We start from the raw sequence: 14,521 nt of genomic DNA, 5'->3' as shown, positions 1-14,521 counted from the left end.
ATTTTGTCTTTAGCTTTGTTCTCTTTTCTTTCCAAGATCCTGGAAATTTTAACTTCACACCCCGCCTGTTCATCCTCAGCAGTTCCTCTGGAGATTTTTCAGCCACAGAATTTATGTATCCTGCCCGAGACCCCTCTGTGGTCAATTCTATGCCTTTCCTTCAGGAAGATCTGTATAGCGCACCGCAGCCAGGTACGGCCCTCAGGGCAGTCGTCTTTCTGAGCAGCAGAAGATATACCTTCCAAAAAGCCTTTTTATTTTCCTTTTGCATTTGTTAGGCAGTTTTCATTCGTCAAGTAGACTGCCAGAACTTTTTATATTATCTCATTTAATCCTCACATCTACCCAAAAGGAAAGTGACATCAACCACATATCATAAGAAGTTGAGGCTCAGTTACTTAACTTGCCCAAATACGTCAGTTAAGAGTAGGTTGAGCACAGCAGCGTCAGGGCGTGTGTGTCTGCTACTCTCCCAGCCTTCCCTAGGTCTTCTTGCTTCACGGTCCCCACTTGTCTGCCTCTGCTCCTGCCGTCATGTTTTTGTTCAAGACAGAAAAGTGGGAGTAGGACAGTGGGCAGTCATGGCCATGTCTCTCCCCTTAATCAGATAAAACAAGAGCTTTCCCTGAAGCCCCCAGCTGACTTCTGCCTACATCCCTTTGGCCAGAGCTCTGTCACATGGCCAGCTATAAGGGATCCTGGGAAAGCCAGTGCCAAGGAGCAGGAAGTTGGGAGTATCTGCTGAGTTAGCTAAAGAACAGTGCCTGCCATAACAAGGCTGCACAGCAGAGCCATGGCTCTCGCCATGTTTTCTAATACCAAGGTCAGGTCTCTTTCTACTTGACTACCACTTCCAGACAGAGCCTCTGTGCTCTTCTGGTTGAGGCAGTCAGAGTCCCTGGAGACTGGGCTGCATAGACCCTCTCTCTTTCCCTCCCTCCCTGCGGTCATGCCTGTGGTCGGCGGTCCTGGCACTCGTGGCTTCTCCCCTCTCCCATTAAAAGAGTCTGGAGCCACAGCCAGGAACGTCACCTGCCACTGCAGCCCAGGTCACCACCTTAAAAGCTTGACTGGTACACATGTCATATTGTGGGAAATATTTGCAAGGTGTCTTATACCAGGAGGCTGCTATTCACACTCTTCCTCCTTTGGCTCAGGATGGGTTATCAACCTCCCCTGGGCTTTTCAAGTGTGTGGTTTGCACAGAATCCTAAAATGTATGCTAGGAAAGGACACAGAATGGACCAAGCTAGCAAGTGATAGCCCCTTTACCACATGGGGTAAGAGTCAGGCTGATTGTTGGATGAAAACAAGGAACACTTGATTTTTAAGCCCCATTTCTCTCCAACAGAACCACAAACTGCCCTGACGTGCAAAGCAGGCATATGTGGGCCATACACGTCAGTGACCTACCTGTAGGGCCAGCATGATGTACTCTCCAGGGTTTCATATGCTCTTTAGAGATAAACAACCCCTTGGGTGGCATGTGCATTATTCCTTCCACTCTAAGCACCCTGCCCGTGCCCAGGAGGGCCACTGGCAGGCCTGCGATTGAGGAGGTGCCAAGGAAGAAGGAGCTGAAGGAAAGATGAGGTGAGGAAAGAGGCCCTCTTCTGTCTGCCTAGAAGTCTTTCCTGATTTAATGTTCAAAGGGCTGAGGTATTATGAAGACCCTCCCTTTGCCCCTGAATTTAACTGCCAAGGGGATTCTCCCACTGACAAAGGCAGCAGGGAGGAAAGGCATCTGTTAGAAGTTGGGGAAGAGTGACCTAGAAGCATCCGTGAAGGAGCTCTCAATTGTCTGGTCTGTCCTTGCCCTCATAGCACTTTTCCTTGTTGACAATCACCATGAGGTGTATCTCTGGCAAGGCTGGTGGCCCATCGAGAACAAGATCACCGGGTCTGCCCGCATTCGCTGGGCCTCCGACAGAAAGAGCGCCATGGAGACCGTGCTCCAGTACTGCAGAGGTGAGCGTCCCCAGGAAGTGGGCTGGGGTGATGGACAAGCCAGGACCCCTCAGCACAGTGACCAGCGTCCATCCAGAGGCTAATGCCCAGCTGGTTTTCTGCAGATTTGGTCGGATTCCCAGACCAGGCTTTCCCTTTTTGTGGGTGCCAGCCAGCCTTGGTAAATCCCAGCAGACAGTGGTGAAACCAATGTTTTTCCCTTTAACTTTTGAGGCTTATTCATTTTGAAGCTAGAATATTCTCAGCTGCCAGCATGAATGAGATTTCATGTTTCTCTTCTATATTATGAAGCCGTGCAACTTGTTATTCAAGATGAAATGTTGTACAGTTGATCCTTGAACAACACAGGTTTGAGCTGTGTGGGTCCAGTTACACATGGATTTGTTTTCAATAAATATACAGTCATCCCTCTATATCTGCAGATTTCACATCTGCAGATTCAACCAACTGTGAACCCAAAACGGTATTTTCGATCAGTGGTTTGGAGTGCGCAGATGTGGAGGTTAACGGTAGGCTATATGCATTGTTCTATACCATTGTATGTAGGGGGCTTGAACGTCTATGGAGTTTGGTATTTGTGGGTGGTCCTGGAACCGGTCCCTTGCAGATACCACGAGACACCTAAGTTCTTGGGGAGGTCAAAGTTATATGTGAGTTCTTGACTGCACGGGGTGCCTGTCAGTGCTCCAAACCTCCATGTTGTTCAAGGGTTATCTATATTGTGGAAGGCCCTGGACTGTCAAAAACCCTCTTGTACTCAGGAGGAATCATGCCAGGGGACACGTTGGCCTCCACCCACACACTGTCTACTGCACACAGCTTCACACTGCCGGGGAGTAGAAAATTCCCCCACAAAGGCTGAAAAGCCAATGGCAACCTTGTTACCATTCATTATTATTTTTGGTATGATATCTAAAAAGAAAAATCTATCGTCGATTCATGGTTTTTTACTGTACTGTCCACCTAAAATTTGTGGTCTTTTATATAAAATGAAGATGCCAGTAATTTCTTATTGAATCTTCAAGGTTTTATTGATTAGTTGAGTGTCCCCGAGTATATAATGGATTCCTTCTTGAAAGCTGTTTAGTAATACATAACTTATTCAACTTCCCCCCAAATGTTTAAGGTAAAGTGGCTTATAAAATGGCACTTAATCCACAGTGAACTTAACACTGTATTAAAAAGTCAGAGGAATATTTCTGCAAGTGAGTACAGGAAGAAGAAAGGGCCCCACCCAGAAGCCACAGAGAAAGGCGTTCTCCCATCCAAGGACCCAGAAGCATTTTGTTATGTTCAGGAAGTCGTCAGGCTGATTACATGCAATTTTATACGTTGTCATATGCAGAAAAATAACATGTTACATAAACACCATCCATGTGTTGTTATGAACTACCCATAACTTCCGTTTTAAGCATGAAGTCAAGAGATCCAAACAAAGACAGAGTCTCTAGGCCCTCCTTGGGTCTGCTGACATTTGCATTCTATGTAACTGCAGGAAAAAATATCAAGAAGCCTCCCCCAAAATCTTACCTGATCCACGCTGGTCTGGAGCCTCTGACCTTCACCAATATGTTTCCCAGTTGGGAGCACAGAGAGGACATCGCTGAGATCACAGAAATGGTGAGCACACTCCCCTGTGAAGGTATTAGGTTGGTGCAAAAGCCATTGTGGTTTTTGCAATTATTTTTAACCTTTTAAACCACAATGACTTTTGCACCAACCTAATTAGCTCCCCACCTTTCGGATCGTGGATGGACTTTACATTGGGGAGAAGCATCGAAGTTGCATTTTCAAAGTGAGAGCATGTCTTTTCATTTACAACCTGTTAACACATCTACATAGAATTAGCTTAGGAAGAGGAAAGGCCCAAGGAGAAATCAATTGAAGTATTTTGGTAATTTTCTACACACGGGGCTCAGGTTAAAAATCCTAAACGTGAAGGTAAAATGAATTATCCGTTAAATATCCATAAATAAAAGCTGTTGTCTCTTCATTCTGTTAGCGAAAAATGTATTGCTTCTCAAGATCCATGTAAAGCACAGCAAAATCCTGTTTCAGACGTTGACCTTATTTTACAGGAGACACAAAATAACCCCGTGATGAATTAACATGTACAAATAACCAAGGGAATGGCTGTACTGTGAGTCACTGCTGATAAAGAACAGCTCACTATCACGTTAATACTGCCTTTTATGAGACTACCTGGTAATACCACATGAGGCATTTATCAGAATCTCTATTATGAACCAGAATGTTATCATTTCCAACTGCACAGAAAAAAGGAAGCTGCCTCCAGTTATGTAGAATTGTTTAATTTATGAGTTTTTAACATTGCTAACAATAGCAAGTTCAAGGGTGCTTTCGGTTGGGTGGGAAATAGATTTGTTTTGGTTTTCTGACTGTGTAGGAGAACTGCTTTTCTGTGTGTAGGGGGGGAGATGACATGAGTGTATTTTATAGGAGGTCTGAATAAGTTTAAACAAAAACAGAAAAGTTCACTGCTGCTTAACAACAGAGTGAGCCTGTTTCGTAGTGCAAGCATCACTGCTCTTCTTGGCCAAAAGGACTTGATTTACACAGTTTGGAGCTGAGGCACCCTGCTGACCAACACAGTCACAGCGAGAGGGCTCTGTTCACAATAAATGTGTGATCCACAAAACTTCAAACCTCTAGGGAATCCGAACACTGTCTCCGCAGTCTAAGTTCAAGGATGTAAATCAGGGCCATTTTTCTGTGCACACTCTCCATCACTGGGGGCTGGCAGTGGGCTGAGCAATGTCTTGGGCAGGCCTGTGGGATTGCGGCCAATGAACAGTCAGGTGTCCCACACTGACAAATGGTAATAATAATTAGGATTCACTGAGAGCTCGCTCTGCGCCAGGCACCGCTCCACATTACACTGATTTTTTTCCTTTAATTTTCACAACAGTCCATTAAGAATCATCTTATTATTATCCCCATTTGACTGGTGAAGGAGCCAAGGCACAGAACATGAAGCAGCTTGCCCCAGGGCTCAGGCTCAGGCTGGCTCTGAAAGCTGCCTCTTGCCTGCTGGTCCACACGGTATATTGCTGCGTTGTTAGCCCCTCACTCCTCCCACCCACCCAAAAGGAGGGCAGCCAACCTGGGATCCCAACTTTAACAGAGAAAGAAAATTTACTGGAATAACCTATTCAGATTAAATGCACAGAGGTTTTTAAAAAATCTTGTTTCAGCCCCCGCATATTCTAGACGTATTTTCTGACCACCTTTTTTTATCGTGGATTAAGAAACAGGGGCTTGTGGGGGGAACGGGGAGTGCAGTTCCTTTTAAGGTTAATTATTTTAAAATATTTTTAACTAGTTCCCATTACTTGGATGCTTCTGGTGTTCAGACTTCAAATTTAATATTATGCCATAATTCACCCATGTGATGATATTCCCTAAACTTTTATTTCTGAGGCAGCCCTGAGGATTTGTTTGAAACTTGCAGTGGGAAGATACCTAAAGTCAGCTGGAAGAACCGAGGGGCTTTGGGCAATTCCTTTCCACTTCAGAGCCCCGTTTCCCCGAGAGCCAGTATCTCCAGGCTGGTGTGGGGCTCAGACAGGGTTATGCATTTGCAAGCACATAGTAGAGCATGGTCACATGTGGGACACAGACTTTTCTCTGCCCCTTCCTCTTGTCTAGGATACGGAAGTTTCTAACCAGATCACTCTTGTGGAAGACGTGTTAGCCAAGCTCTGTAAAACCATTTATCCACTGGCTGATCTCCTGGCCAGGCCACTGCCCGAGGGAGTTGACCCTCTAAAGCTTGAGATTTATCTCACTGATGAAGACTTTGAGGTAAGTGTTTCTGCAGGTGGGACAGCAATGAAGCCACACACTGGGCTGGTACGAGAGTCCTTTTACTCAGCTCTGGGCATTTCTCCCGACTCTTCCAGTTTGCACTAGACATGACAAGAGAGGAATACAGTGCCCTGCCCGCCTGGAAGCAGGTGAACCTGAAAAAAGCAAAAGGTCTGTTCTGAGCGGAGAGATGCTGCTGGCGGAACCTCTGTTGTCACTTTCAATACCATTGGACCAGGAAAATGGATAGTTTTTGGACTGGTATTTTTAAAAATATTTTTTAATCAGAGTTTTCAAACCCTGAAGTTATTAGCTCTACTGCTTGTCCTGGAGTTGTGTATTTTGTAAATGTTTAAGAGAACACTTCGGAACTCTCTTTCCACGATTCAGCAGGTAATGTAATTAAAACCATCCATAGGTGCACTTATGCAGCGGTTCCCAACAGCCGTGAGAGCACTGCCCTCCTGTTCCAGCTAAGCGTTGCCTAATTTTTTTAAGCAGTTCTCTTTATAAAGTGTTATTTTGATAGCTTGTGGATTCTAAAATATATATATATATATATTTATATAAACACCATATAAATCAAATATGTATTTAACAAAGCACTATGTATTCATTCACTTTTAAGTTTCTTTTTTGTTTTTTTTTGTTTTGTTTTTGTTTGTTTGTTTTTTTGGTGTCAAAATAATATTAAAAGGTAGATGGAACTAGCTCTGCCACCAATACGTATCTTCACATGTGTTCAGAAATGTCTCCTTCAGCATTAGGTCTGACTTGTTCTGAGTGCTGCTTCCGGTGCTAAAATGAACAAAAAATGTGTATTTCCCGGCATGGAACCTGTGCGAATCCACCTTTCTACCTTCATATCTCCCTAAAATGTATAGTGCCTTGTTTTTATGTACAGTTTATATACAGAAAAGTTTGCTCTGCATTTTTTGATGGTGGTTTGGAACATTATCTAAAATTTTACTCTAAAATAGTAGAAATAAAAAACATCTCAATTTCTAATACCTGTTGTAAACATTAAACATGTCATTTTGCGATCTAGGACTCCAAAATTCAAGCTTCAGAATAAATGCAATAATTAATTGATTGGTTCACATTGAATTCCCAGCATGTTCCTTTTTGAAAAATATTTTTTTATAAATGTTAACCTAGTACCAGTATTTCACCATTAAATATTAACTAATCTATTAATTTCACTTAGGGCAAGATTTTATACACGATCCTAAGACTAAATAGATATTCCACTCATAAAATTACTTCTAAGTACTATGTTGAAGACATATTTTTGCAAATCATCATTCAACAGAAGCTCTTTACCCTACAACAATGCCTACATCTCAAACTCAGGATCTTGGTGCCTTTTTAAAATATTGAATACATAAGACATTTAGAAAATTTTAAAATGAGCCAGAAAATGTCACAGTCTCATGTGTCCTTAAAATCCCAAATCCATGGTTTTGAACAAATTCTATAGACCTACTATGAGTTCTTACAGCCCCCACTTTGGTTGAAGTTTAATGAATTGGATAACAGCACATTTGCCTTAAACATTGTCACTTACTTGTGTGCCCCTACTGTGGGACTGTAACCCACCCCTGGTGCCACCACCTTTGACTGTGATATTGGGCAGTCACTGAACTGTCTCACCTTAATTTCCATTTGTTTTTTGTTTTTAAAAAAAGCTGTCCTGCTCCTGCCTATATCATAGGATTGATTCTTGCTGAGGATCGGCTGGAAGCTCCTTGAATATTGTGAACTGCTAGGTACCTGCTGGCGTTAATATTATTGTGATGGCAGCTGGCATAGGAAAGATGAGAGGTGAAGTTAAAGAACAGAGCTGCAAACCTAGAAATTATAGATTAAACCAAAACGAGTAGAACCTTCCAAAGAAATAAATGTGGAAGGGAAAGGAGACAGAGGGCTCAGAGTATATGCCCCATAGGTAGTAAGCAATGAGGAAGAGAGGAGTCACAGAGCCAGTAGGGCAACCTCTTACGCATATGTGGTTTTTCTGATCCCTTTCCTTCCATCGCTGCGACTTGGGACCTTTGCATGCTGGGAAAGGCCCCAGCCTAAAAACTTGAATTGCTGATCTTAACAACTCAGCCAATTATGTTATACCAATGCTTCAGGCCTTTCTCCAGAGCCACTATGAGAGCAAAGCACTGTGGTGAACTTTATTAAACACAACAAAGTCAGGTGATTGGTAGTTCCTTAATTTACTGCTTTTGAAGAGGGGACTTTTAAAGAGGGAGCTGATGTTTGGGTTGCGATTGATATCAGAGTTGCAGTGGGATAGATGAGATACTGTGTTTCCCAAGGTTTTTGAGGAATCATATGAATGTAAGCAGTTCCCAGAGGAGTGGAACCATTGTCCCTATTTGTTCCCCTTGGGCTGTGCCCGGGTCAGCATCAGGGAAAGACTACTCAGGAGCCCACTTCCTTTGTCTCCTTATTTTAAAACTTTAGCACTACTCATAGAGCACCCATTTTGATAAAATGCAATGCATTTCAGAAACAACTTCAGAATCCATTTGGGTCTTTACTTTTGTTGTTTTTTTCTTTCTTTCTGATTAACAAAGTAACACGTCTGTCTACACAGAGACTTGTTCACGAATATTCCTAGCAGCATTCATAATAGACCACACCTGTAAACAACCCACTTGTCCACGAACTGAGAAATGGATAAACAAAATGTGGTACATCTATACAACGGAATGCTATCCAACAGTTAACAGAATAAACTACAGGTAACACTACAACGTGCATAAACCTCAAAAAGTGAAAAAAGCCAGATACAAAAGGCCACGTATTGTTAGATTTCATTTACAGCCTTCCCCCCTTATCCATGGTTTTGCTTTCTGCAGTTTCAGCCACCATGGTCAACTGTGGTCTGGTAATATTAAATAGAAAATTCCTGAAATAAACAAGTTATAAGTTTTAAATTGTGCACCGTTCTGAGTAGTGTGATGATATCTTGTGCCGTCCTTTCCTATGCTCTGTCCTGCATAGGACATGAGTCTTCCCTTTGTCCAGTGTCTCTCTGCTGGGGACTCTCCCCACCATTAGCAGCCTTCTGCGTTATCAGATCAGTTATCAGAGAGAGAGAGAGAACCACATTCACGTAACTTTTATTACAGTATATTGTTAACAATTGTTCTGTTGGTTATTATCAATATCTTACTGTGCCTAATTTATAAATTAAACTTTATCCTAGATACATATGTATAGGATAAAACATAGTATACGTGGGTTTGGTACTATCCGCAGTTTCAGACACCAACTGGGGGTGTCGGCGTGTATCTCCCCTAGATAATAAGAGGGCATTGCTGTGTATGAAATTTCCCGAGAAGGCAAAGCGATTCAGACAGAAAGCAAATCAGTGGTGGCTGGAGATGAGGGTGGCAGTGAAGGTTCAGCTGCAAATAGCAAGAGGGAACCCCGTTAGGGCGATGGAAATGTTCCAAAACTGGATTGTGATGGTTGCACAACTCTATAAAAGTACTAAAACTTATTGAATTGCCTATTTACATGGGTATATTTTATGGCATATACATTATACCCCGAGAAAGCTCTTTTGAAAAATAGTAACACGAAGCAACATGAAAAATGCAGACATGGTAAGGATATATAAACTAGGAACTGAAATACAGGTGCTCCCACTGTTAAAGAAATAATTATCCATGACACTTGTTAAGACAGGCAGACTTAATTCAGGGCTGTCACAAAAAGTATAGGGACCACTGCAGTGAGGTTTGCTGCAGGCAAGAGAGATTGGGCTCAACTCCGAATATACAAGGAAAAGTGAGAATTTATAGCCAAGGAGCAGAGGCGGGCGGTCAGTGGATGGAAAATTAGTAACAGGAAACATGAGGATCAGGGTACAGGGGACTCTCAGTAAACCACCCTAACAGGATTTTTGCTGAAGGCAGATCCCCTGGGGGATGGTAGCGGACAAGGGACCTGGCCAGATGACATCAGATGTCAAGGGTGGGGGATCTGGCTAAATCTACACGACAGGATTTTTGCTGAAAGTGGGCTTGTGGAGGACAGGCCCAAGGACAGGGCCTACTCAGGCTCAGAGGAGCCTGACTAAAGTTGGGCCAAGGAGAGCATCTCAGTCCCCACTTCCCAAATAGAAGTACTTCAATAATTTGTAGTCTAGATTTGTCTTTGTATCTACTGTATGCTCTTGTTTTCTCGAAGAGAAAAATTGCAACTGTGTTTCAGCATCTTCATTTTCCTATTAACAACCCGGTCCGGATGCTGGTCCTTGGATGTTTATCTGCGTGTATCTGAGGTTCTGAGGTCACGTGGGGCACAGTGTGACAGCCCAAATCACTGCTCCCCCAACCGCCACCTTCCTCAGTAAGGGTGGGCAGCATCACACCTGGGCCCAGAGAGAGGACCTGGGGACTCGTGTTCACGGGCCTTGCTTTTTTTTTTAAACTGTTAAATATTATTATTTTAATAATATTTTTATTCTCACTTTATACCTAGTTACACAGATCACATGAGACCAAATATTATACCCATTTGTGTTATTATCTCTATCTGGTAAATGTCACAGGTCTTTCATGATCTCAGATCCACAGTAAGGGCGAGAAGCCTTAAAACGGGCCTCTTGTACAAAGCCTTCCTGGACAGCAGTGTAGTGAGTGACTGGTAAGTGTCAGGCAGACAGCAACACGCAAAAGACCAAGGTAATGATTCAAATGCAAACACTGGAAAATTGACTATACTGGTGTGACCTTCGACCCAAAGAAATCTTCCTACTTTACTTTGTGAAAGTAAATGCATGACATTGCATGCACCAGCTCTTTCTGCCTCAGAGAAAGGATGTTAGGGCTGCTTTAGATCACCTACAGGAGATGGACCCCAAGAGTTAGATTAGAAAGATGGAGTTGCAGGGGGAAAACACCAGAGATTTTGTGTTCCTATAATCAGGACCATGGATTTGCTGCGGGTGTTGAGTTTGTATGAAATACCCCACAGTTTTCTCCATTTGAATGCATGATATATAATGTTGATCCTTGAAGATTAATGGGAAAGAAAGATTAACAGACCAGCACCCCTCATTCCTAATAATGAACTAGTCCTCTGTGAAGCTTTCATATCATGCTGCTGACATTGAAAAGAAAGCTACAGGAGCAGAAATGAATGCAAGCTGAAGTACTGGCAAGCGGTATTCAAAATCCCCCAGCTTAACCTTCCTTCACAGGCTCATCAGAGCGGTAGGAAATGTCCTTGACACCTAATGCCATGGAGCTCGGGAAATCTCTTAAGGGAGCTATTGGAACTGACATGTATGATCTGGAAACTGACATAAATTGCCTGTTATTAAATCTCACTGAATTATTAAGTCTAACTTTACCATCTGAATACCATTTTAGCATCCATCCTGAAATGGTCATAACAGGATGTGTTAGCGCCATAAAGATAAAGAACTACTGAACAACAACTGAATAAGGAGACTTATGCCTATATGGAAGCAAAGAAAAATAAAATGGGACAGGGAGGACACAGTATAGCTGGGACTTTTTGATTGGTGGTTTCCACATACGAAGAAAGCAAGCAACTAAACAACGCATTTGGGAACTGTAAGTCATAAGTATTAGTTTAGGGTTCATCCTAGGAGGCGATTATAAACTAGGCACCCTATCTCTCCTCCCCCGTCTTCCTCCATCCTCACCTTTAGTGGTTCCTTTCACTCTAAACACCTGTTCTTCCTGAAGGAGGCCGTTCTGTTCTTTTAAATCAGGAATCACGAAGACCTGGCATGGCACGTCATTTGTCAATGATGACATTTCAGGTCCCTGTGGGCAGTGTCCTTCCACAGATCAGATGCCCCCACACTGGTGGCCACATCATCTACTGACATGTGTTTCTAGCATCATGCGCTCTACACCCTAGACCTGTCATGATGGCAGTGGTCCATATTCATCCATGAGCATTTGTATTTATTGTGTTTCCATCTGTTCACTCCTGTATTTTTGAATGTGTGCAAAGTGGAAGGCTCACCAGAGAATACACACGTGAGTTATCTCCAGGCTCTGACACCACAATGAGCATGCATTCCAGGGAGGAGAGAATGATGAGCATTCACCAAAAAGGATAAGATGCCATGGGAATCTATTACGGGTTGAACTGTGCCCCCCCCACCTCAAAAGAAAGGGGGGAAAAGATATGCTAGAGTCCTAACTCCCAGCAGCTCAGAATGTGACGTTATTTGGAGACAGTCTACAGGTAATCGAATCAAATGAGGTTGTTACGGTGGGTCCTAATTCCAACACGACCAGCATCCTTATGTGAAGGGGGGATTTGGACACAGAGGCAGGCATGCATACAGGGCAGGCGACGTGAAAAGACAGGGAGAAGACAGCCATCTACAAGCAAAGGTGAGAGACCTCGGAAGAAACCCACCCTGCCAACAGCTTGATTTCAGACTTCTGGCCTCCAGAACTATGAGGCATTGAATTTTTGTTGTTTAAACCACCCAGTCTGTGGTACTTTGTTACAGCAGCTCTGGGCAACTAATACAGAGTGCAAAGCGAGACTTCTAGTTGGAAGGAAGAGGGAGTGGAGCAATCAGGGCAGCTTCCTGGAGGAAGTGCCACCTGGGTAGGCCTGGACTGACTGTTAGGATTTCTCACTGCAGCTGGGTAACATCAGGCAATAGCTCCAAAGGGGAAGATTTTGAAAGGGGAAATGGAGAGGTAGTGTATGCCAGTCTCCGAACTGTGACACAGGCAGGATAGGGGAATAGCAATTAGAGCCCATGGGCTGAAGGGAAGGTGCAACAAGGGAGAACAAAGTTGGAAATGGACAGGCCAATTGGTCCAGGGCAAAGAACATTTTCAGATGAGAGGATGAGCTGGCAACAACATCCAGGACTGACTCCTCTGGGCTCCAGGATGCATTAGGTCAAGTGGCCAGCTCCCCATCCGCACTGTGACCCAGTGTGTTTGTTTCCAGAACCCTCCGGTTTCATCTTACCTGCTTACCTCACACTGTGAGCTAGCACTTGTGTCTTGTATATTCAAATAATTAAAGGTGTTGGCTTCATTCAATCCCCTTCTAGTCTAGTCTTCATAGAAAGATATTTCCCAAATTTTCATCAGACAACATAGTCCACAGGAAATGCTGGCCTAGGGTTTTCTACCCAATAGTGCTGTTTTTGCAGAAATCCAGTGACCACGAGGTGGCTCTGCCAAATGTTGCTTTAATCATAGAAGATTCTCAAGACGACTAGATATTATTCTGTTGCATTGAAACTCAAGTTTCTGAATCCTGTACTTACATTGCTACTTTAAGTGTTAAATTTAAATGCTTTTTAAATTTGGATCCTTTTCAAAACATCTATATACTTGCATAGCCCTGTGAGACAGACTGGGCACATTGTAGATACAAACTCCAGGGACTTGGCTGAGCGAGCAGACCTAGTTGTGGCAGAGGAGGTGTGAGACTATACCCAGACTCTGTCATCTGTGCTCCATCTGTATGTGATGATTATTGAGTAACAAAGCCCATGAAAGCCCATTATCGTGTCTCCTTCAGGAGGTACTTGGGGAAGAGGGGTAAGTAATCACACTCCCAGTCCTGTGCCAGCTTTCTCTGAGCAATCCCATTATATCTGGGAGGCAGCCCTGCGAGTTGCTCATGGTCACCACGGTGCAGGTCAAGTTCCTCGAAGGTCAAGTTCCTGACCCATCCTCCCACTGCTAGTACATGGTAGAGGTTGAATTTGACTTTGCCTCTGATTCTACTCTATCCTGCCACCTCCACATGGCTAAAAGAAAGCAGATACTAATTCTCATGATCTCTGACCCAAAGTTTGACTCTCAAGTATTAAAAAGGACCCCAATTAGCTCACGTGTCCCCTACTACCCACTGCCATTGATGTTGGAGAGGCTGCTGCACTGTAAACACAGTAACACAGGGAGGACAAACGAACAGGGAGAGGAGCACAGACTGCCAACCCTGCCCTGCCACTTATAGCTGTTGAGCTTGAGAAAGTTCCTTAACCTCTCTGTGCCCCGGCTTCATTCACGACTATAAAATAGGGCTGAGAATGCCAGTACCTACCTGTCATGCAGGGTCTCTGGTCCCGCTCCCCTCATAAGAACGCAGGACATGGTGAGGCCAAAAAGGAACACCCACGGAGCCATAGATAGGGGAGTCATACCACTATAGTCTTGCTGGCGGCTGGGTTGGAGACACAGGAAGCAGGAGCCATGGGATGAGCAACGCACCGCCCACTTCTCTGCCAACCAACCAACCAAACAACCAACCAACCTTGCTAGCTGCAATCCATGCTTGCTAGCTTATCCACAGCAATTATATTAGTGGCTACTGGCTAACTGGTTACAGCTGATGGCCAACTAGTCACAGCTGATGGCCATCTATTACCTGAGCCAGGATCTTTCCACATGAGGCCGAGAACCTGGAAACTGCTCTCTGGGACTCTGTCCCCACACTACCCCAAACGAGGATGTGTGAAATAGGACAATGTGTGCCAAGCACTGTATTGCCACATAGCAATTGTTCAATAATGTAGGAAGGTTGTGATCTTGAAAAATCTTTGCCCGTGTCAGCCAGACCACTCAATGGTACAATTTACCAGAGAAGTAAGATGGGGACCCCACTGACGCTTGAGCAGCCTCAGACATTCAGGCTTCCTGGGGCCTCAAGACTCCACCAGCAGGAACTGTGGGACCAT

The 14,521-nt window shown here is 43.9% G+C and overlaps 1 protein-coding gene across 18 annotated transcripts in view; it reads left to right on the top strand.

Moving 5' to 3' along the window:
• Positions 1-6,903, top strand: part of SVIL (supervillin) — a 221,944-nt gene extending 215,041 nt beyond the window's left edge. For all 18 annotated transcript variants that reach the window (XM_074324735.1, XM_074324729.1, XM_074324733.1 and 15 more), the window contains 5 exons: positions 37-192; positions 1,825-1,968; positions 3,464-3,588; positions 5,638-5,793; positions 5,892-6,903. In XM_074324735.1, the coding sequence (XP_074180836.1) occupies positions 37-192; positions 1,825-1,968; positions 3,464-3,588; positions 5,638-5,793; positions 5,892-5,978 (668 nt within the window). In that variant the 3' untranslated portion in view covers positions 5,979-6,903. The remainder of the gene's footprint in view (positions 1-36; positions 193-1,824; positions 1,969-3,463; positions 3,589-5,637; positions 5,794-5,891) is intronic.
• The last annotated feature ends 7,618 nt before the right edge of the window (positions 6,904-14,521 follow it).

Source organism: Rhinolophus sinicus, linkage group LG02 (assembly GCF_036562045.2).
Source record: "Rhinolophus sinicus isolate RSC01 linkage group LG02, ASM3656204v1, whole genome shotgun sequence".
Classification (NCBI taxonomy): Eukaryota; Metazoa; Chordata; class Mammalia; order Chiroptera; family Rhinolophidae; genus Rhinolophus; species Rhinolophus sinicus.
The sequence above is the reverse complement of the archived record's forward strand: the minus strand, read 5'-3'. Positions and strand labels throughout refer to the sequence as shown.